This window comes from Poecile atricapillus, chromosome W (assembly GCF_030490865.1).
Source record: "Poecile atricapillus isolate bPoeAtr1 chromosome W, bPoeAtr1.hap1, whole genome shotgun sequence".
In the NCBI taxonomy this organism is placed as follows: domain Eukaryota; kingdom Metazoa; phylum Chordata; class Aves; order Passeriformes; family Paridae; genus Poecile; species Poecile atricapillus.
Genome location: NC_081288.1, coordinates 105,850,525 through 105,873,069, shown reverse-complemented (window position 1 = coordinate 105,873,069; position 22,545 = coordinate 105,850,525). Strand labels below are relative to the sequence as shown.

Sequence of the window (22,545 nt, the reverse complement as noted above, 5' to 3'; positions counted from 1 at the left end):
AAGAGTTTAGCCTGTGTAGTAATTGTTATGTTAGTATAAAGTATAAGTATTCCCCCTTCAAGAGCTAGTGTAAACATCTTTGAAAGTTCATTTAATGTTAATGCCTTAATTGTGAGTCTGCAGGCATAGTGTAATTTGCATGGAACAAACTGCATATAGTAATTGTGCTGTGTATAGTCCCGACCAACTGTCTGCTAACCAACATCCAAAAGCGACAGAACATATGGGTCACTCTGGCACATTTGATAGGCCAAAAATCAATGTGTCTGAGCCTACCCACCCCTGGAGATCCTTTTCGCACCTGTCTCATAGGAGTCCCTGAATGGGATCCTCAAGCATTTAAAGGTTTAGTTAGTAACGAGACTCAACTGAATCGAATTGCAATGTTGCAAGAGTGCAATCGCACTGTTGACTTCACATTAAGACAACTTGAAGCCTGCTGGCAAGTGAAAATTATCGAAGTTCTCAATGTTACCATAGAGCCCCCATAGAATTAGATTTGTTAGGTTCCACCAATACCTCAGGTGGATGGATAATGTTTGAACCCCCAACAAAAGGTCATTCCAACAAAGTAATGCAGCACTGGGCTGCAGTCAAGCCTATAGCTGATCTCGTTACTCACACTGAAAGTAAAGCCTTTTCTTCGTGCTGCAATCTCACAAGACAATAACCAAAGCGATTACCTAGTTCCATATTCCTAATCTGTGGAGATAGAGCATGGAATGGAATTCCTGCTAATCCACATAGAGGACCCTGTTATCTTAGGAAACTTACTTTGTTCCATCAATTGCTGAATGTAGCTGATAAAATAAAAAATATCAAACAGTCAAAGCGAAGCCTGAATGAATTAAGGCTTAGCAACTCTAAAAAGGCTCGCTTGTTAGACTAAGAAAGAATTGAACTTAACATCCACAATGTTAAGTGAACTTTCAGCCAATGTGAGTAGTGTACGTCATGCAGTATTACAAAATCAAGCTGCAATTGACTTTTGCTCTTAGCACAAGGACATGGTTGTGAGGAGTTTGAAGGCATGTGCTGTCTGAATCTTACTGATCATTCAGTTTCCATCCATAAGCAACTACAACAGCTACAGGATGGGTTACATGCCCTGAAAGAAGATAGTGACCCCATTGAAAGTTGGTTCGCCAGCTTGGGTATCACTGGATGGTTGAGGTCTCTTGTGCTAGAAGGAGGATGGACTTTACTTATAATGTTAATCAGGATGACAGTCTAAGTTGTATGTTATCTTGTCTTCATAAAAGTATAGAATGAGTCACATCCAAAGCCTGGTTTGTGCAAAAAGAGAAAGGGGGAATTGTTGCTATATTTTATATATTAGTAAAGGCCTGTCTGCACAAACCAGTCTTTGAAATAAGTCGTGATATTAAAGGCTAAAGTCCCTGAAACCTTCCTGCAGAAGAGAGAGTAAAGCAAAACAATATCCTTGTGTACAGGAGAAAAAATGTAAACCTATGTGCATTAGCCAATAGTAACTTGCTTGGCCCGCAGACCCTTTAAAACCCTATATAAGTGTGCTAAAGATAGAAATAAATGGCGTTCACGTTTACTTCTGTGAAGGGTTGTGAATAGCTGGCAGTCTCTCAATACTGCTGCTCTAACATGAAAACAAGTGGGCCATCAGGGTGGTTCAAGGAAGCAAAATGATGCTCAGAGTAGGGCTCAACAGGTGAAGTAGAAGAAAAAAGGAAAGGGTAATTTCCTGTGTGCTAGATGTAACAAGCCAGGTCATTTTGCGAACCAATGTAAATCTAGATACCATTTTAATGGTCATCTTTTGATGGATTCGGGAAACGTGAGCAGGAGTGCACAAGGGAACTGCGCTCTGACACAAATGAGTTCCCAGGGCACAGCTCCAGTGCAGGCCTACTCATCCAGCTTAGTGGCAGCACTCAAGGAGCTGCCGGGGTGGATTTACACACCACAACAAGTCACACTAAATTCTAGTCGTGTGTATAAGGTGTTGTAGTTGATAGCTTGAAATGTATCTTTTCCCATCTTTTAGTTGTGATTCCCCCCCCCCCCCTTCTCTTTCTCCTAATTGTTTACCTGGCGTCAAGTTACCATGGTTACTTAAGTTTTTCTCCTCAGCCCCACGGTGAGAGGCTGGATAGAGTAAAGAGAGGACCCTGCTGGCATTTCCAGCTGCTTGAAGTTTCTTTAGCCCAGGAAAGCACAGGGTTGGGAGAAGAGAGACCCTTCTTTCCAACACGGAAGTTTGTAACTTTGTTTTTGCTGTCCCAGAATGCCTCTGAGCTATGGAAGCTGAGAGGGCATTCTTACCTTCCCTTCCCTTTCTTTCCCCCCTGTGTTGCCAGGAAACCAAGCCCCCCCTCTCTCCCCCTCTGCCCCTCTGTGGAGAATACTCCTACACCTTTGTGGGCATTTGAAGAAGTTGGTGTCTGTTATTTCTTATCTTGGTGTGTGTAACCTTGATTTGTAGAAAGTTTGTAAGATGTAGTAACTGAGAAAAATAATTGGTTCTCTCTCTGATGTTCCCTCCCTCCGAGAAACCCTGTTAAAAGAGACCCCCCAGACCCCAAATCCTGGGTCTCTCGTCCTTTGGATTCCCCTTCACAGAAATAAACTGTGGAATGCAAACCAGAGAGAGTCCTCCCCTGATTTCTTTACTCGCTCTATAGACTTGAATCCTTGAAGAAAATCAGTGAACCCCACAAACATATGCTGGCTTGAAACTCGAGTGAAGAGAAACCTCATCACTGAGCTAGCCGGGCCACACTCGAGAAGATCGAGTCATAAGGTTCTCCTGGATGCATTTGGCTCTCTGGGTCAAGGATTAAGTGCACTGCTTGTGGGAAGATCTAGTGCAACCCTACAGGGGATCTTTGTGCATCCAGGAGTCATTGATGCTGATTCTACAGGACAAATTTGTGCCATGGTTTCCGCACCCACCCCCCTGTTACTATCCCTGAAAAGACTCACGTCGCTCAACTTGTGCCTTTTAAGTCCTCTGTCCCTAGGACTGTTGACCGGACTCATGGAGATGGCGGCTTTGGATCTACTGGACTGCCGCAGGTTTTCTGGTCTGCATGCATTTCCAATCAGCGCCTTCAAATGATGTGTACCCTGAGTCTACCAAATGCCAGCCCGCCTCAGATCCAGCTCCAAGGTCTCATCAACACCAGCGCAGACGTGACAATCATCTCCTTCTCTGCATGGCCTCCGTCATGGCCCTTGACTTCTGTTGATTCAGCCGTTGAGGGTCTGGGAGGTGCTACACAGACTTTTGTGAGCCAACGGTCTGTGCTGATCAAAAATCCAGAGGGGCAAACAGCTACAGTCCAGCTTTATGTCACTGCAGCTCCACTTAACCTCTGGGGGCGGGATATTTTGGCAGCATGGGGGGTACAAATTCGGACGAATTTTTGATGGGGGCTGCTGTGGTGATAGGCACACAGCATTCTACACTGCCTTTATGGTGGCCGGTGACCAAACCCATCTGGGAAAACCAGTGGCCCCTTGCAAAAGAGAAGTTAGTTGCCCTTTGTGAATTAGTCCAGGAACAATTACAGCAGGAATGTTATAAATGCAAAGGCAAATTTAGGTTAAATAAAAAGAGAAATTTATTATAAAACAATTTCAATAAAGAACAAACAACGAGAAAAACCACAATAAAATGGGCAGCGCAGCGCTGGGTGGACAGGGTCTATACCAAAGGTATAGGTGTTCCCAAATCCACGATCGAGGGTTCTCAGGCCTGGGTTTTTATAGGGATTTTGTGTCCTGAGGCTAAATTCCAAGCAGGCACCATTCACCAAAGGTCCTTGATTGTTGGATGAATGGATTTCCTGGCATTGGAGAATAGAGTTAATAGATGTCCGGGCAGAGTCTCCTCATATGTAAAGAGATTCTGAATATTCCTTGATTTTATTTTAGTTCGGGCCATCAGGATGGAGTGGTTGGATCCGGGTTGGAGCCGATGGATATCTCGGCTGGGCTTTTCCCTTTGTCCAATCTGATTGCTTCCCCAACCATGGTCTGCCAGGTGGGGTGTTCAGGTCCAGCGATGGGTATCTCCTCCGAGCTCGTTCCTTTGTCAGCCTGATTGCTTTCTCAACAGTGGTCTGCAGGGCGGGGTATCTCCTCCGAGCTCGTTCTTTTGTCAGCCTGATGGCCCGTGTCTTGCTCATTCTTTTTGGTTGATGGGCGCCGGCTAAGATCTTTATCTGGGTGCCGGCTAGCATTGTTACCTCCTGAATGGGAATTCGAGACTAGATCTGGGGGAGGACTTTTTGGCCACACTGTATTTTCTATTTTATATTATTATAGCTACAAATATATTTATTTAGACCTTTACGAATTTTTATTCATAAGTTTATCTATTACAGGAACACATTGAACCTTCCACTAGTCCCAGGAACAGTCCTGTTTTTGTGGTCAAAAAAAAATCTGGGAAATGGAGACTGTTGCAGGATCTCTGCAGGATCAATGCAGTCGTGGAAAGCATGGGGGCACTGCAGCCTGGCATGCCCTCACCTACCATGCTTCCTATGGGGTGGACAATTCTGATCATTGATTTAAAGGATTGTTTTTTTACAATTCCTTTGCATTCTAATGACAAGCAAAAATTCGCTTTCACGGTACCTACAATTAACAATGTTGAACCTGTGCAGAGGTATCAATGGAAGGTTTTGCCACAGGGCTGCAAGAACAGCCCGACTATCTGTCAATGCTATGTGGCTCAGGCCTTGTCCAGAGTCCGTGAGCAGTTCCCTGAGGCATACTGCTATCATTACATGGATGACATCCTGGTGGCAGCATCCACCCAGGATGAACTGCTGAGGATAGCACCTCAGCCTGATGAAATTGCACAAGCTAAGGCATCACATGATTTTTTTTCATCAAAGTGCACATAGCCTGCAAAAGCAATTTCACTTAACACCAACTGAGGCTTGTGACATTGTCAGTTCTTGTGCTGACTGTCATGGAATTGCTGCACTTTTACCAGCGGGGCTAAACCCCAGAGGTCTAAAAGCCTTGCAGCTTTGGCAAACAGATGCCACACTGCTGAATTTGGTTAAGTATGTGCACGTGTCTATTGACACCTTCTCATCTGTTATGTAGGCATCTGCTCACACAGGAGAAAAGGGTCATGATGTTATTGCCCATTGGAAGAACGCGTTTGCAGCCTTAGGCATACCTTCTTCTGTGAAAACTGATAATGGTCCTGCCTACGCCTCAGAGAAAACACAAAAGTTTTTACAATTGTGGAGAGTTTTGCACAAATTCGGTGTCACACATTCTCCAACTGGGCAAGCTATTGTTGAATGCGCTCATGGTATCCTAAAGCATGTTCTGGAAAAACAAAAAAGGGGAATGACTGGAGAAACCCCACATAGTCGGTTGGAGAAGGCTCTATATACAATCAATCACCTCACAGTGCCAAAAAATTCTGACAACCCTGTAATTTTAAACCATTTTCTTTCGTTGCAGTCCTCAGGCGAGATGCACCTGCCTTGAGCAAAAGTCTGGGTGAGAGACCTAACCAATAACAAGTAGCAAGGCCTGTGTGAGCTCATCACTTGGGGTCGTGGGTATGCATGCATTTCCACAGATACTGGGATACGGTGGATACCTGCAAGGTGCGTTCGCCCTGACCTGCGACACCAAAGGCAGAAAGTAGCCAACAGGACCTTCGGATGGTGATCAGGATGCCGATCATCAATCAGATGGTCTTTCTACAAGTTAGACTGCCAGTCTTTGAGCAGACTAACGATGTTTTGTTTGATATGTTAGTTTAACTAGTTGTATTAGAGTTAGCCATCAGTTCCTTGCAAGAAAAAACAACAAGACTTGACAGTGGTACATCAAAGATTCGGTAACATATGCCAGAAAATCTTCCTGATCATTCTAAATCGGTATCCAATCAAGGTTTCATTGATAACTGACAAATTGCTAAAGGAGACCTCTTGTGGTCTGTTTGTTCACTTTCCTGCAAGGGCCCAGCAGGAGATTACAAACACTGCCTTTCTGCCTTAAAACAAAAAAGGGGGAATTATGGATGCTAAATGCAAGCAGCAAGCAGGGAGCAGTGTCTGTGGAAAAGCAGGCCGCATAATTTTCTCAGACTCACCTGAGAAAGTGGCCTGGGAAATCATAAGGAGGAATCAAAACAATCCTTAGAGATAGAAGACAACCTTGCAGGTGTTGTTTATCACTATCTTGTTTTCTTGCAAGAGAAGGTCGAGGGGTGGTGTACCCCACTGACCAATGATGGGGATGTGTTAGTTCACTGACCAATAAGGGTTTTACCTTTCTGGACCCTCATGTATTTGTCTATAAAAGAAGATCTGGGGTAAGAAACCTTGCTCTCCTGTTCAACTCACAAGAGAGTCCGTGTCGTGCTTCTCACCATTCCAAATATAGTGTGACACACAAGAGAACAGTTTCTTGTGGAGAACTCTCCATGGCATGGTGAATCTCCTCTCCCTACAAGAACTGATGAAAGACTTCTAGAGGTGGTAACTAATTGAAAATCCCAGGTTTTGTCTCTACATTGTCAGTGGGAAAGAAAAGAGGTTGTGGGGAGGGGAGGAGAAGTGTTCTTAAAATTTTATTCTGATTCTTACTATTCTTTTAGTTCTGTTAATAAAGTTTTCTTTATACCTTTTAAGTTTTTAGCCTGTTTTGCCTTCCTTTTAATTCATATCTTATTGAGAAACCACTCAGAGTATTCAGCCTAGTCTTCACAGAAGTATGGTGAACGTAGTTTATTTCTATCTTTAGCACACCTTTTATAGGGTTTTACAGGGTCTGCGGGCTAAGCAAGTTACTATTGGCTAATGTACATTGGTTTACATTTTTTCTCCCGTACACAAGGATATTGTTTTTCTTTCATTCTCTCTGCTTCAGGAGAGTTTCAAGGACATTAGCTTTTAATATCACCACTTAGACCAAAGGCTGGTTTGTGCAGACAGGCTTTTACTAAAATATCATGCCCACCTTCTGTTAAAATATTCTCTACAATATCGCACAGTAGGAAATGAGTAAATAATTCTAGTAGGTCCACTGGTGATTTGTCAGCACTAAACCCACTACATCATTTAGTGAGTTGGCTGGGAAACTCAAATTGGTGAACCAAAATCACTATGCAAATTGGTGTTTCCGCCTGGTTTTGAACTGAAACCACCACAGGCATCTATTTTATTAAGGCATGAGAAAAGAATAACAGGCAATTTCTGAGAAAGTAATCTCTGTGTTATTAAGTCTCAATGTCACAAATACACCTCAACAATTGAAAGGCTCAAAAAAGTTTAAATTGTACCAGTGATTTCTGTGCCAAGGTCCACCCAGAATGTGATAGTGAATCATCAGTGCCTGAAGAAAATATAGAATAAAATCCTAGCCTTGCTGATATCAGGAAGTTTTTCTATTGCCCTGACTGCTGGACCAAACTTCAGAGCTATCAGAAGAGAATCAGACTCCTATCCATTCCAAAAATTAGTTGAAAAACTTCCTCTCATTCTAGTCAAATATGAAATTAAAAATCACTGACTCCATTCTGTTTTCTTAATTAGCATTTTAAGTCTATTAATTTCCATGATCTATAATGGAACATTTCCATAACTTTTTCAGAAAGGGCTTATTTGTTAATCTGATTTATTAGTACTTTAAGAGAATGGGAAATTATATTGAGAAGGACTTCTGCCAAATGTGATATCAAAAATTGGTAAAAATAAAACTCCTTAATACCAATGTAGCATTAAGAAGCAGGCATTCTTTATTTGGCCAGATGCACAAGGGGATAGCTCCTCCAAAATATCGTGCATGCTGAGTACAGAAAAAGCTCCTGTTTATGTACTATATTTTACATACATATTCATAGGTTTTCCCAGAAGAAACATACATATGATAGTAATTTCCCCAAAGTCATTAGCATATTTTTCCTCCCATTGGCACATGCGTTCTTCTGTCCTGGAGGGTCTCTTTGGTGGTCCCTGGTGGTCAGCAATCCCAGTCATACTTGACTACCGAGTGAACTGGTAAAAAGTTGATATAATTGGACTTTTTACTCTCCGGTTCTTCTTCTTGGTCAGTGTTTAACATGATCCTACAAAATAAACATTGTGCAGTTCCATAGGCCAGTGGTTTTTGAAGAATAAGCATTTTATTAACCCATCAGGTGCAAACAATTCTTCGTCTAGCATTATATTTGTAAATGATTTTTAATTTTTAATTAAAGACTTCGGTAAGCCCAGACAAGTGGGTATGATGCAATACAATCTCCATGCTTCAATGGCTCTTCTTAGATAAGAACATTAAAACTCTGTACAGTTATCATATGAAGAAGTCCTTGACTATGCAAATTTTAAGAGGCTAGTACTATCTGGATTGTTCTCCACGTATTCTGTTTTATATATAAAAATTTCTGGCAAAATGCCTTGTAGTCAGCTAGGGTATTCCAGTTCAGTTAACTAGACCATTAAAACCAAAAACCATATTGGCTGTAAGCCTTATTTCATACTTACAATTCTGTTATGCACCACAGAGCTGAAATAGCAGATTATCATCTCTAATGCTGCTACTTACTATTGTCTGTCCTTATATAGATTTTGCCAAGTTAAGCTCAGAGTTTACAGATTCATCAGCCTTTGACCATCCTTTCCATGCCTGGACAGACATAAGCAGAACCCTTGGCAAAGATGACATTGTCCAATTAGTTCAGGACTCTTAAAACTTGAAGATGCACAAGTCCAATATAATTGATTTCATATAAACCAAAAAACTGTAATAATGAAAAAGTTTGTTATAGTAAGCCATTCAGGAAACCCAACACACTCATTTGAGACAGGAGAAAAACTTCCTTGATATTACAATTACTGTTAGAATTTGTGTGGCTTTTGTTTAATTTATACTAAGAAATTATTTAAAGAAAGTTAGGGCTATTAATTGGATACTGTTTCATTTGTAAATATCCACTTAAATTCTCTTCTAAAAAGAGGTCTTAAAGAAAAAAAGAAATTTAAAATAGTGTAAGTTTGGCTGTAAAAGCCAAACATATAATTTAAGTTAAACACAGTGTAAGAAGCAAGCCTTTTTTTTAATTAACAACATATTTACAAGTTCATAAAAAACTATTGAACCGGAGTAGATGTTTTGTGCTTGACACCGGTATTTTATTGTAACTGGTTATTTGCAGAGCTTAGAAGAAGAAAAATAAAACTAAGTTTACTATATATATCATTTGTACTGGTTACCTGACTATAAAAAAGTGTCCTGGTTCTGGCCAGGACAGGCTTAATTTTTGCAGTAGCCAGAAGAGGGCATGGCCATGACCTGGAGGTTATTCTATACCACCTCAAGTTATTGCCAGTGGCAGGGGAAAGGGACTCTTCTGGGGAGAAGGGGATTCTTCTGGTCAAGCAAGCATGGTGAATGGAGTGGTGGTCTAACACTGGTTCCAAGCCAGATGGAATGGTTGGATGGTTCTGGTCCCAAACTGAAGGGAGCAATTTGGGGGGTGCCAGTCCCAAGAGAGGGAGCAATCGCTGTTAGTAATATTGTTACTGTTACTGTTCATTTTCTTATCTCATTGCTGTTTCTAGTAAATTGTTATTATCTCAAACCATGATCTTCACCTTTTGTACCTCCAGTTCCCCTCTCCAGCTGCCACAGGGGAAGAGAAGGACAGGAAAGAGGAGTGAACATGCACCATGGTGGTTCGGAGAGTCTCAGTGGGAGCACTAAATTAGAGAGTACTATTCCTAAACCATGACAACAAGGCATAATGATCATAAAACAGCCTAGTCTCCATAATAATTTGTGCACAAAAAGACACCAGACATTATATGAACATTACAGTGAAAAGACATCACAAGTCCAGCAATAAATTAGCATAATACAAAACAAATTTATCTACTGCAAATGACATTTTTTAATATAAAAACAACAATAAGCCTTTATTCAGTAGTAACTTAACCAGTCTGATGCTGAGATTTGTTGTGTAGTTATAATTATTTTAAGGAAAGCAACCTCTGCAGATGTTTGCCATGCTCTGCTTCAAATACAGCTTCTTTGATTCAGAGACACTGAAGATACTGTCTTATTTCACCTATTTCAGCTTTGCAACCACTCTGAATTCTTACATTTAGTTCCTTTTGATGCCAGAGTTCTGGTTTGAAAGACCAGTCTTGGATATTAATCACTTGAACTGAGAAAGGAGTAAGAGAAGAATGTGCCAAGTTTTGTGCAGTGTGTTTTTTAAGCTCAGCATGTCTTTTTGATGACATATCAATAGGTGATGATAGTTTCTGTGCAGCATCATAGTCATTATCTACTGCTTCCACCTTAATTTGCATGGCTTTGGTTTTAATTCGAAGCTTGTGAGGCAAAGCTGAAGAATTCACTTCTGGAACTTTAACTGTTGCACAAATATTTTTATGTTCAGCTGGGGAATGGATTGGACCCTTAGGAACCTGCTGTTCATCTTCTCCATCAGATGACTTTCTAACTGCATTATCATCAGTTTCTGAAGTTCTGGGGGAATTACTTGACAACCTATTGACTTGGAAGAGAGGAGAATGTGAGGACATGTTAAAGGTAGTTCCCATGTAGTGTGGATATATGGATGCTTTCTGTGAACTTCTGCCATCTCTTGTCTCTCTCTCTAATTCCATGGGCTCCTGTTTTATAAACTGGAACTTATTTTCAGGACTTCTGCAGTTTTTTCGCATACAACTTGATTGAGTATGCTCTAGTGATGATATTTCAGACATATCAGACATAGAGCTTTGAGGAGAATGTTTAATGACAGAAATATAACTTCTACCAACTATAGATGGTTCATGTTCATCAACAAATGAGTTAATATTTGATTTGGGACTTCGATAATCTTGAAAATATGCAGCTGTTGCACTACCAAGTTTCTGTATCTCTTGGGCATAGGCTGCAGAAGTAATTAAACCAAACTTCAGTTTCAAAGAAAGCAGCTCTGCCTTCAAAGTGGCATTCTCTTCTCCCAGCGCAATTAGTTTGCTCTCTAAGACAAGATCATTCAGACGCCGTTTTTCACGAGATCTTTTAGCAGCTTCATTATTTTTCCGCCTTTTCTCCCAATACATAGCATCTTTCTTTTCATTTGGAATGAATTCTCGCTTTCTCCGGCAAGTTGATTTGCTTTTTCCACTAGCTTCAGTGAGTAGCATCTCTACATTTGCAGACAATTCTTCAGACACTTCTACTAAAGTAGATTTAAGCACCATGATTTTGTCCCCATTGCTACTTGTGTCAACAGGTCCATGTTCCTTTTTAAGGGTCTGCATTTTTCTCAGCTGTATCAGAAACAATTTGTAATAGATCTACAATGAGCAACAGAGCAAACTATTTCTCCAGTACTTCTCATACCACAACTTCAGTACTTTAAAAATGTACACAATGTCCTTCCTTTTGTTTCATATTCTCAAATAACAGTGTCTAGATTCAATTTTATTGGCAGAGGTGATGAGAATCTTCTAAATAACCTTGAACAAATTGAGAATTTGATTACTGTTTAAGAATTTCTGGGGTTTGGCATTCAAAAGTAACTTCCAATAAAAAGCTTAGACCAGCATTTGATTCATTAAACTTGCTGTAATATGAAGGAATCTTGACTCTGAAACAACTGATATTCTAAGCTTTATGATACCTAGATAGCAGATTTGCTTACAAAACAAATACAATATTATTCAAGGAAAATTAATAAAAGAAATTTTATCTTTGAATTTTGATCTGAGAAAAATGTCACATAACTTTCCATAATATCACTGACCAACTTAAACCTAGCACTTAACACTGCTGAACACCATATGTGTTGATGAGCAGCACTGGAAAGTATCTTGTCATTCCAAATTAAAACATCTCTTCAGAATACAGCTGCAGTGCATGATTTGGCAATGCTATCTAGTTGGGTCCTCCACAGACTAAAAATAACAAGCTGATATAGAGAAGCTAGAATGCTTTCTATTGTCTTAAAATAACACTGCTATTCATAAAGTTATTAAACATTTAACGAGTGCTTTTGTATCCTGTAAATTTATATATAAAATGCGTGTTATGTGCATGTGTGTATACACACATATTTCAAGTTATAACATCCCTTTTTGATCAATCATATAACTTGAAACTAGTAAACGCACACATGATTCTGGCAAATATGGAAGCAACATGTTTTCTCTTAAATAAGACTGTTTCAGGACAAGAACTGTCTTTGTATCTATCTCTATAGTCTCCAGCTCACTTGCAATTTATAATTCCACCGGAAAACATCAGTATTTACATGTAAATTAATGAACTATAATGATTCCTCTGACTATATTTCAAATTGCAATCTTTCCCCTTATGAATATTTTTTCAATTGCTTTATCACTTCCTCATAAAGTATTATAAACCCAAGATTTAAGAGTACCTTACACTAGTCATTATTAAAGATGTTTTGTTGTTGTTGCTTGATGTTAATAACACTGAGTGCCAATGTAAGTGTAATAACACTTGACCCTATGAATTATGGATTCAGTCTTCCTCCAATAGCAATTTTACCATTGGCTTCAATAGAAGCAGGATACAACCTCAGATAAAAATATTAATGAGACTTCCATAGAATTCATACTATTTAAGCAAGAAATTACATATACAAAAATCAGGAAAATTTAAATTATCAATGTCAAAATTGTACATTTAGAATTTGACCCTGGAGACTTGTGTATTCAGATTGAAATGCACTTAAAATGTGTCAGAGTTGTGATCCAGACCTTCAATCTTGACTCTGTTCTTTGTAATTTAATTAAATAAGTCAGTTCTGCTTTACAATATGCAAATAGGCCTCCACACATACATATGTGTTTCTTCAGAGTAACTGCACATTATTATTTGAATTTATCAAAATACACATTATTTCCAATCTCAGTTTTTCAAAACATATTCTGTAATGAGATACCTAATAATTCAATTCTGCTGATCTAACATTTTGATAGCAATTCTACAAAACTATATTAAATCCCATTTCAAGCAGTCAGATGCTTTCAAATAAACTTTACTTTTGTCAGGCTGTGTCTATAAAAATTTACCTCATTCCTTAAAAGAAAAAGCAAATTCATCTCTCATTTTAAAGAAGAACCATGCATTTATCACTGTTTTTTTATTAAACAAAACAAACCACTATGCAGTAAAGTGCTGAAAAACAATAAAAGCTCACATCTCACATCGATATGTATGCACATATTTCTAGTTGTTGTTTCTATGTTCCACATATGTATTGTTTATTGTTATTGATAGCATTCTGTCAAAGGTTATGTATTTTAAAATTTGTCCACATACCAAGGTTGATATAGAACCTGCTCATAGATAGCCAAACATGAAAAATAAATTTGTATTCTGTAATTTGAAAAACCGAGGAATATATTTTGTACTTTCTATTTACAAAGCATTTAAAAAACATTTGCTAACTACCTCAAGACTTTTATGAGATACAGAAATAATATTATGCACATAAAATGAAGGAAACTAAGTTTAATTTCAGATGGTGGATACACAGCATAACTAAACACTGCTTAAACATTTCAGAGCTACTCTACCACTACTGCTTCCCATAGACAAAAAGTATGCCATGAAATTCTGCACCTTTCAAGTCTATAATAATTAAGAAATCTTCTTTAACTGAGGATGTAGACTCCAAAGTCCAAATCCACATCTACTGAAATCATCCAACATACTCTTTCTTGCCTTATATCTAGCACCATCAGTGAAATTCTATTCCTGCTGAAGAAAAATGTGGATGCTGACTCTAATGGAATAGCAATATTATCCCTAGATTTGTGGGCAAGAGAGTCTAGGCAATGGGGAGCAAACGAAGTTCAAACTTTCTGGACACACTGAATAACTAGACGTTATGCTATTATAGGTTATCCAAGATCAAAGAAGGAAACAAAATTTACAGTGCTAATGTTAACACTAAATATTACTGAATCCATTACAGCAACATGGAGAAATACAGAACTACTGCTTCTGCATTAGGGTTTGTCGCCCTGAAAACTCAGCTTCTGAGCTTGCTAACATAGTTTTCTAAGGACTTTCCCAGGAGAGTAACTGTAAACATAGATATGTGTACATTCTTTCTGTTACACGTCTTGTGATGGGCATCTCTCATGGCCAGTGCAGTGGGAAAGTGTTATCCTGACCATCCAATCCCTGGCCATGGTCAGAAGCCTATAAATCCTGGGAGGAAAAATAAACTCGGCTCTTTCTTTCACCACACCTCGACCTGTGTCCGCGTGATCTATTCATCTTCAGCGGTAACAAGGGTTCCCTTTTCTTACAACTTAATAGGAATTTTAAGTGTTTATGGTTCCAGGATCAACATGTAATTAGGTCAGTGGAACACTAATGATGATGCTTCATATAAAATAAAGCATTTTTGATAACATGTTGAATTTCTTTGTCTTATTGAAAGAATATGGAGGCTAGCTTCTCAGGCAGGGCTGGCAGGCCATGGGGCCTGCAGCTTGTTCCAAAGCTAGCCTCCACAAAAGAAAAGCAAATATCAAGAAGAATTAATTTATTAGGACACTTTTAAATCAAATATGAAAAAAATGAATAAGTTCATCATGGCACTTGGAATACTATTCCACTTTCATATTACCCAACTCCAAGTTGTATCCAGAAAAGGTGATGTCATACGCAATTTGTAGAAAATACTTCCATTGTAAAGAAAAGTAGTTAAGTTACTGTTTATCCTAATAACTACAAATTAACTAATGAAAGTATAGGGTTTTTTTCCCCAATGGTAAAATACACAAATTGTGAAAGTAAAATTACTATTTGGAGAAATCTAAACACATGTTAAAAATAGCTGTTCTTCAGAAAGGTCAGTCAAGGTTAAAAAGTGCAAATTCAACCTATATTTTCTTCAACTTGTTTAGAAAGTCAGACCTGTTCAATTTGTCCAAAACCAGGAAAACCTTTAAATATTTATATAAGGTAATATATAAATTCCCTGTGCTTCTCTAGGTTTTAATTAATACATATATATCATGCCATTTTATTTAAATATCACATCACTTGACAGTAGGAAAAACTAGAATGCACTAAGCAGTAACTTAACAGTAACAATGTTCTGCAAATAAAATCAGAGCATTCCTAACTTCAAATACTGAAATGCATTATTTCATTTTATTGTTTTCCCCTAATTAAGGGCCACAAAACAAAAATAAAAAATCAAATGTTAATTATTCTGACAAATATCTTTTTATTATTTAACTTTTTCATATGAGTACAAATGATGTCACAACAAAAAGTCTGAAGTCAAAGAAACTTCAGAGCCCTGGGAAGAATGACAAAAAGTTTTGGAGCACAGGTAGTATTTTCCTCAGTCCTCCCAGTAACAGGGGAAGACTTTGGAAGAAACAGGCAAACCCAGGCTATCAATACCTGGCTCCAGGACCAATACCTGCACCAAAACTTTGGGGTTTTAAAACATGGAAGAGCCTTTGAGAGACATTGTATGCTGAGGTCTAATAGGATCCACCTGTCCAAACAGGGAAAACTCATCTTTGGGCATAAATTGACAGGGCTGATGGAGAGAGCTTTACACTAGAATTGATAGGGGAAGGGGACACCAAGAGGATTGCAGGAGGTAAGCCAAGGATTGGCATAGCATTACCTGAATGTGGCAATGCTAGTGGGAACATTTACACTGCTCCCCAGGGACCACTGAGAGCTCAGGAGCATATCTGAAATGCTTGTATACCAACATATTCAGTACAAGAAACAAACAGAATGAGCTTAAAGTGTTATTCAGCTCCCAGAGATACCATATCATTGGTATTAGTGAAACTTGGTGGAATGAGTCCCATGACTGGAATGCTGGGATAGAGGGCTACAGGCTGTTGAGGAGGTGACAAGCAAGTTTGGATAATTCCTGAAGGATGTGGAAAATATCTTCTTGACACAAATGATCACTGACCCAATGAGGAAAGATGCCCTCCTAGACTTGTTTGTGAATAGAGAAGGACTTATGGGAGACGTCATGGTAGGTAGGGCCACAGTAATCACAAAATAATTGAGTTCAAAATTTTTTGGTGTAATGAGAAAAATGGCCAGCAGAGTTGCTACCCTGGCTTTCTAGAGAGCAAACTTTAAGCTATTCAGAGAGAAACTTAGCAGAGTACCCAGGGAATCTGCTTTCGAGGGCTTAGGGGGTCCATGAGTGCTGGTCAGTTTTTAAGTACCTTTTAGAAGCACAGGAACAGGCAATTCTAGCATATTGTAAGTCAAGCAAGTGGGGCAAAAGACCAGCTTGGCTGAACAAGGAACTCCTCATAGAATTCAAGAAGAAAAAGAAATTGTATGATCTCTGGAAGCAAGGTCAGGCTTCGCAGGAAGATCACAGAGACATGGTTCATATACGTAGGGAGAAAACACAAAAAGCCAAACCACAACTAGAGTTGAAACTGACCAGTGTTATTTAACATAACAAAAAAGGCTTTTTTTAATGTATGTTAATAACAACAAAAGGTCTAAAGAAAACATTGGACTGATACTTGTTGAAGATGGTCATGTAACAAATAGGAATGAAGAAAAAGTGGAAGAATTCAATTTTTTTTGCCACAAGCTTTAATAATATTGATAGAACTTGGGCTGCCCAGTCCCCTCAGTCAGAGGACCATGAGTGCAGGAACAATGATGTACCACTTGTGGACACTGAAATTGTAAGGAATGAGCTGTATCAGTTGAATGTTCATAAGTCCATGGTGCCTCATGGGATTCATCAGAGTACCGAAGGAGTTAATAAATGTTATGGCAGGACTCCTCTCTTGGTAGTCTGTGGAGGTCCCTGCTGACTGGAAGCTAGACAATGTTATTGGCTAGTCCAGTAGGGTCAGCAGTGAGCCCTGACAGTCAAGAGGGAAAACCACATCCTGGGGTGCATCAAACACACCCAGAAGAGGTGATTATCCCACTATACTTCACATTGATGCGGCCTCCCCTTGGGTACTGTGTACAGTTCTGGGTCCCACAATTAAAAAAAGATGTGAATGTACTTAAATGTATCCAGAGGAGGGCAACAAAGCTGGCAAAAGGGCTAGAAGGAATGCCCTATGAAGAGTGGCTGAAGGCTCAGAGTTTGTCTAGTTTAGAGAAAAGGTGGCTGTGGGGTGACCTCATTGTTCTCTGCAACTTTCTGAGGGGTAAAAGTGGAGAGGGAGGTGCTGATCTTTTCTCCTTGGTATCCAGCAACAGGAATGGCTCAAAGCTGAGCCCAAGGAGGATTAAACTGGACATTAGGAAGCATTTTTTTACTGAGAGAGTGGTCAAACACTGGAACAAGCTTCCTAGAGAGGTGGTCTGTCAGTGTTTAAGAGGCATTTGGACAATGCCCCTAATAAGATGCTTTAACTGTCGTCTTACTAATGTCATGCATGGACCAGACTTTCAGCTGATCTAAATTTATATAACTCCATTTAAAGGCAGTAGAATTATGTCGGTAAATCCCAGCTGATGCTCTAAACTTGCATCTTATTATATAAAAATGTAAGTTCATAAGTTTAAGTATACAAAATAAACATTGCCTGTAAAAAAATCTTGTTCTCTACCACTCACTGCAAACAAAATGGAGAAATATCAATCTTTAGAGCTCTAATCCTGCAAGATATTCCAGAAGGGAAAGCTATGGCACACACAAAGAATCATTTTCTTTATTGAGAGTCCAAGTGTTGAGTTCTAATCATAAAAGGAGGTCTTACAAGACTGGCATCTATATTTCTAACTGCTGTGAAACCATGTCTATGTAAAAAAATGGTTTATTATTCAAATACATTGAGGACAGAACTGAAAGCTACCCTAAGATGTGACAACTTACAAAAAAGGGAAAAATGTTTTTATGAAGCTTTCTTTCCAACAGAAAATAGATTTATATAATATCTGTGACCAGATTTGGTCTCAGAGTATGCCAATTTGGACATGGATCAATTCAAGATATGAATTAGAAAAAAAGAAATCAGGATATTTAACAAGGTCCCAATACTAATCCATTTCAGGTATACCTTTAAAACCAAAAGGTTTTCAGAAACATTGCTTCTAATACATTTTGAATCACATCCAAATATGTCCTTGTTTACACAGTCTTATTTTTGACAGTCATTACCATCAGTATTAGACAGTTATAAATCTCTTGTCTGAAATTCCTCCTCACCAAACACTGTAAAATACTAACACTTAAATGAATTGTCATTTTGTCATAGAATGGGCCACAGGAAGTAGCGTGATTTTTTCCTATTACACATCCTAAGCAGATTTGTATCTCATAATTGACTGTAATAATCATGACAAGAGTCAATTAAGCTGAGGAGTCAGATACATTGCTTAACAGGGTATAATAAGACTCAGTTGTATACATTATTGCATGATGTTATAACAGCAGCAAGATTGCTGTCTGGAAAAGGAAACTATTTCATAAACAGTCTCCACAAGTATTTGCTAAAATAAGTCAATTTAGAATGAGTTAAAGGTTTCTTTTATTTATGCACATTATTTAAAGATAAAGGATTGGAAAAAACCAAGAGTACTGATATCTTTTCCAGACTGTGCATTCCTTTTATTGCAATAGATAGAATGCACACATTGTACAAGTATCAGCCAAAACATGGCAAATACTATTCCTTCTTAGGATAAGATATGCTGTGAAAAGGCCATGTAAGTTCCTATTGTTCATAGAAAGACTGTAAGCCTTTTGACACCTTTCAAATTGGGTCCTTTAAAATAAATAAATAAATTCCAAAAGAAATTTGAAGTCATTAAATCAAATTCAGGAAGCTGGATATATTAAAAGCTAGTTAACAGACCTTTAAAGAATGAGTTAAAAATATATAAGAATGGAAAATGAAGGCAGATAATTTTACAAACTTTTAATATATCAACAATTAAAGACATCTGCAATGTGAGAATTCATAATGATATATTTAGTAGTGCAAATAATATTAAGGATCTTCAATTGGTAATCCTTGATTTGGTTGCTTTAAATCAGGTTTTTGGATGAAAATTCACTCTAATTTCTTATCTAAGGAACAGTTTAATTGAATAAGGATGGTAAAACTAATACCTATGATAATATTTTAAACTATGCTCTAGACTGAATTAATTACTGAAAAGAACAAAGGTGACTCAAAGTAGGTTACATACATACTAGTGAACACAGTGAAACTGAGTGCAATCATTCAAATTATAAAGGAGAAGGAAAAAAAAATGTTTTTTTAACGCAGTTAATCCAAACAGCTTTACTATGCCAAAACTGTACTTGACTCCAACAATCAAGTAGCAGAAAAGTTTGTGCATGTTATCAAAAATATAATCTTTTAAAAATATATGTTTTTTACTGTTACTACCTACAACAGTTATACTGAACATACACCATGGTTGTGATACCAAATTTTCACTTGGGAGGGTTTAGTCAACATGGTAATTTTGGTTTTGTCTACTTAAAAGATCTTTGTAGGCATGCACACACACACGTGCACAAATTGCCTCATATTTAATGAGCACAAATTACCATCAGCAACTTTCAAGGTAGCCTTCTGTCAAGGACAGAATACAAGATGAACCGAGAATATGGGACTTCCAGCCACAACTTTTGCCACTGAAATGTCGAAATCACTTGCCAACAACAGAATTGGGCAATGGCCAGTTTTCATTGTGACTTAAGGAGAAATCCTAAATATTCAGATGGGGGTGTGTGTATGATTTCTACTGCCTATATGTGAGCCGTACTCTTCCTACAGTGGCACCCAACCTGCGGCAGCGGGGCACGGCCAAAATACCAGGGAGGAAGTGTCCCTGGGCAGCCGGGCGGGTACCGAGAGGGGACGCCTGCCCTCAAGGAGATCCCCGGAGCTCTCTCTGATTCGCCTTAACTAAATGAGGCAGACAGACATGACATCCGCCCTGCCGCTACCAACCCTGCGACCAATTGAAGCCCCCACCAGGGGGTGATGGGTGGGCGGGTCGCGGCGGCGAGGAGCCCCACTCTGTAACCGATGGTGCATGGCGCCCGGCTCGCTCTGTTTATAGCGAGAACACCCGCACTATCACTCCTCCTGACCTCTCAAGCCTCTGCCACCGTGCCTGCCCCAGGCCCAGAACGGCGGGTCGCAGCAATGCCCTCAGCCCTTGCTTGCTGCCGCGCAGACGTTCGAAAGGTCCCAATCTGCCGCCATCCCCAGCAGGACATAGCAACCTCCACGCCCCGTGTTGTGCAAGTCTTCGGAGCAGTGGGAACCTCCGGCGTGCAGGGTCAGGACACCCTCTTACACCCCATATTGGCAGTACTGCAATACTTCCCCCGTGACCCACAACGCCCGCATTCCAGTTGTGATCACGTAGCAACTAACCAAAGATTAGTGCTACCAAGAACATCATAACTAACCTACTTCTGTTTTTGTTGTGTGCCACACTAAAATACCTGATTTCGTGAGACTAGGGTATTCTCCTGCCCCCTGGGCCTGGCCTTACTACTTCATACGAGTCCACTGCAGCTGTCAGGACACAGGCAGGCCATCTTGCTTCTTCAGCACCATTGTCATTTTCTTAAATTCATACTTTTCTTAAATTACATGTTCCCCTCTTTTTAAATGGTGACAAGTAAAATTCAGTACCAAATACATGATTTAGTGTCTAGATAAAATGCATTCCTAAAAATGCAGCCTTATCAAAAAGGCTCTTAAAAGCATGGAGTTAAAAATCCAAGCAAATGGCCTTGAACATCTATATGCACAACTCTGGAGAAAAGACCAGGAATAGCACATAAAGCAACAGTTGCTAAATTGTGATAGGGCTAAATATAGATTAACACAAATTTCATTTTAAGGTACACAACACATAGTCAGCAAGCATGTTACCTCCCCACTTACCTAGTTGTCTACTTTCCTTATTAAATGTACTTAACAAAATCTGTTAGTTACATTTTTAAGTGGGATTGTCCCAGTTTCTTTGTAGCAAGATGATAAAATTGCATAATTAGGTCCCTATTCCAAGCCTGACTGCCAGCAAATTCTGTGGTAACATAATGCAACATTTCCAGGAAATATTATGTGATTGGTCCCTTAGAGTCTGAAAAACAGCGACAAAAGTGACGAAAAAGGCTTAAAGCAAACACGGTCTAGCAAAACACGGGAACTGTGGGGCAGACTGATAACATTAATTCAGTTTGCCCACAAACAATATCCTTCGACACCGTGTGAAAGTGGGATTTCTCCGGCAGCCTCTGGCATCGGCACAAAATTGTGATTTTTCTCGTTAACGCACAAAAGGGTTGTAACTAATGACCTTAACTCTGTACCGAAATTACTATGGCCTTTCATACTCACGCACACGTAGCGCCTGCTACCTTTCAGGCGTGCCAAGCTCCGGCACTGATACGCCAGCAAAACGTTAACAGCTCCACACCCACACATGCATGCACGCCCCGCCTCCGCCCAGGCTTCCTCCCATGACGCCACTCTGAGCGCTCATTCCTACCTTCAGTACCGTGCGGTAAGAGGAGCATCTGGTCGAGGTGAAACGGGTAAGGACAGGTAAGCAACAACGTCCCGCTTGTCCGGGAGCAGAGTAAGCTGGAGTGAGGGAGCATGTGACAACACGAAAAGATGTATGTTAGTAGGTCAGAACTACGGATGGAGGCATGCAGGCATTCTTACGGCCGACCAGCTGGCCTGTCAGTCAGCTACAAGGGACACCAACAAAAACCCAATCCATGCCGAGCACTCTCGGGGGATGGCCAATGAAGGCTGTCGGGGGGCGGGGCCGGAGCGGACATCCCGCCCCTTGCGCTGCTGGGGCTGTATGTTGTACGGTAGGTCTACGTACTAGGTATTGTATAACTCTCCAGGCGGAAGGCAGCGCGCAGAGGGGAGGTGGGGCTGGCATTTATGTAATTACCCATAGCAAGTTGGGGCAGTGTGGAAAGGGGTGTTCTTTCCAACGTTTTGCGGGAGTGGTGGGGCGTTTGGTGGGCTTCCACGGCCGCGAAAGGCTCAGCGAGGGCCACAGTGGGCTGGTGCGCGGCTGTGTGCGTAGGTTCGTGGAGAGGGCTGTTGCCCTTATTCCAAGGAAGATTAATGCAGAACTTTCAGTGCTGACAGTTTTATAGGGAAAATTAATTGAGCTGTATCTCACAGCTTTACAGTTTACTTGGTATGTGATGTAATTCTGTTGTATCTGACCAGAATGTAAAAATAAAAATCTGATATGACAGAAGCATCATTTCAAAGTAATAACACGAGACTGAAAAACTGTGTTTCTAAGGTACAGCTCTGCCATCTAGCCATGGCATATGGGTAATCCTCTAATTAATTAATCTTTGACTTGCAAGCAAAAAGATGTGAAAAACGAGGTTCACATATTTTTCTTATAGAATTTAAAAATTTAATAAAAAGACAATTAGGAGATAAAAATAAAGTATACAGATACGGCCAGGTGTCTCTGCATTCAGCCAAGAGAGCACACCTACTAACTGTCCAGTTATGGACTTCGGTTAGGTTCTTT

At 39.7% G+C, this 22,545-nt stretch overlaps 1 protein-coding gene across 1 annotated transcript; it reads right to left on the bottom strand.

Annotated features, from left to right (window-relative positions):
* Positions 1 to 7,755: 7,755 nt before the first annotated feature.
* On the bottom strand, positions 7,756 to 21,389 carry LOC131591502 (nuclear factor interleukin-3-regulated protein-like). The gene is given in 4 exon segments (XM_058862290.1): positions 7,756 to 10,021; positions 10,023 to 10,082; positions 10,084 to 11,309; positions 21,369 to 21,389. Coding segments are annotated over 3 exon segments (1,356 nt in total). The 5' UTR covers positions 11,301 to 11,309; positions 21,369 to 21,389; the 3' UTR covers positions 7,756 to 9,942.
* Between the last annotated feature and the right edge of the window lie 1,156 nt (positions 21,390 to 22,545).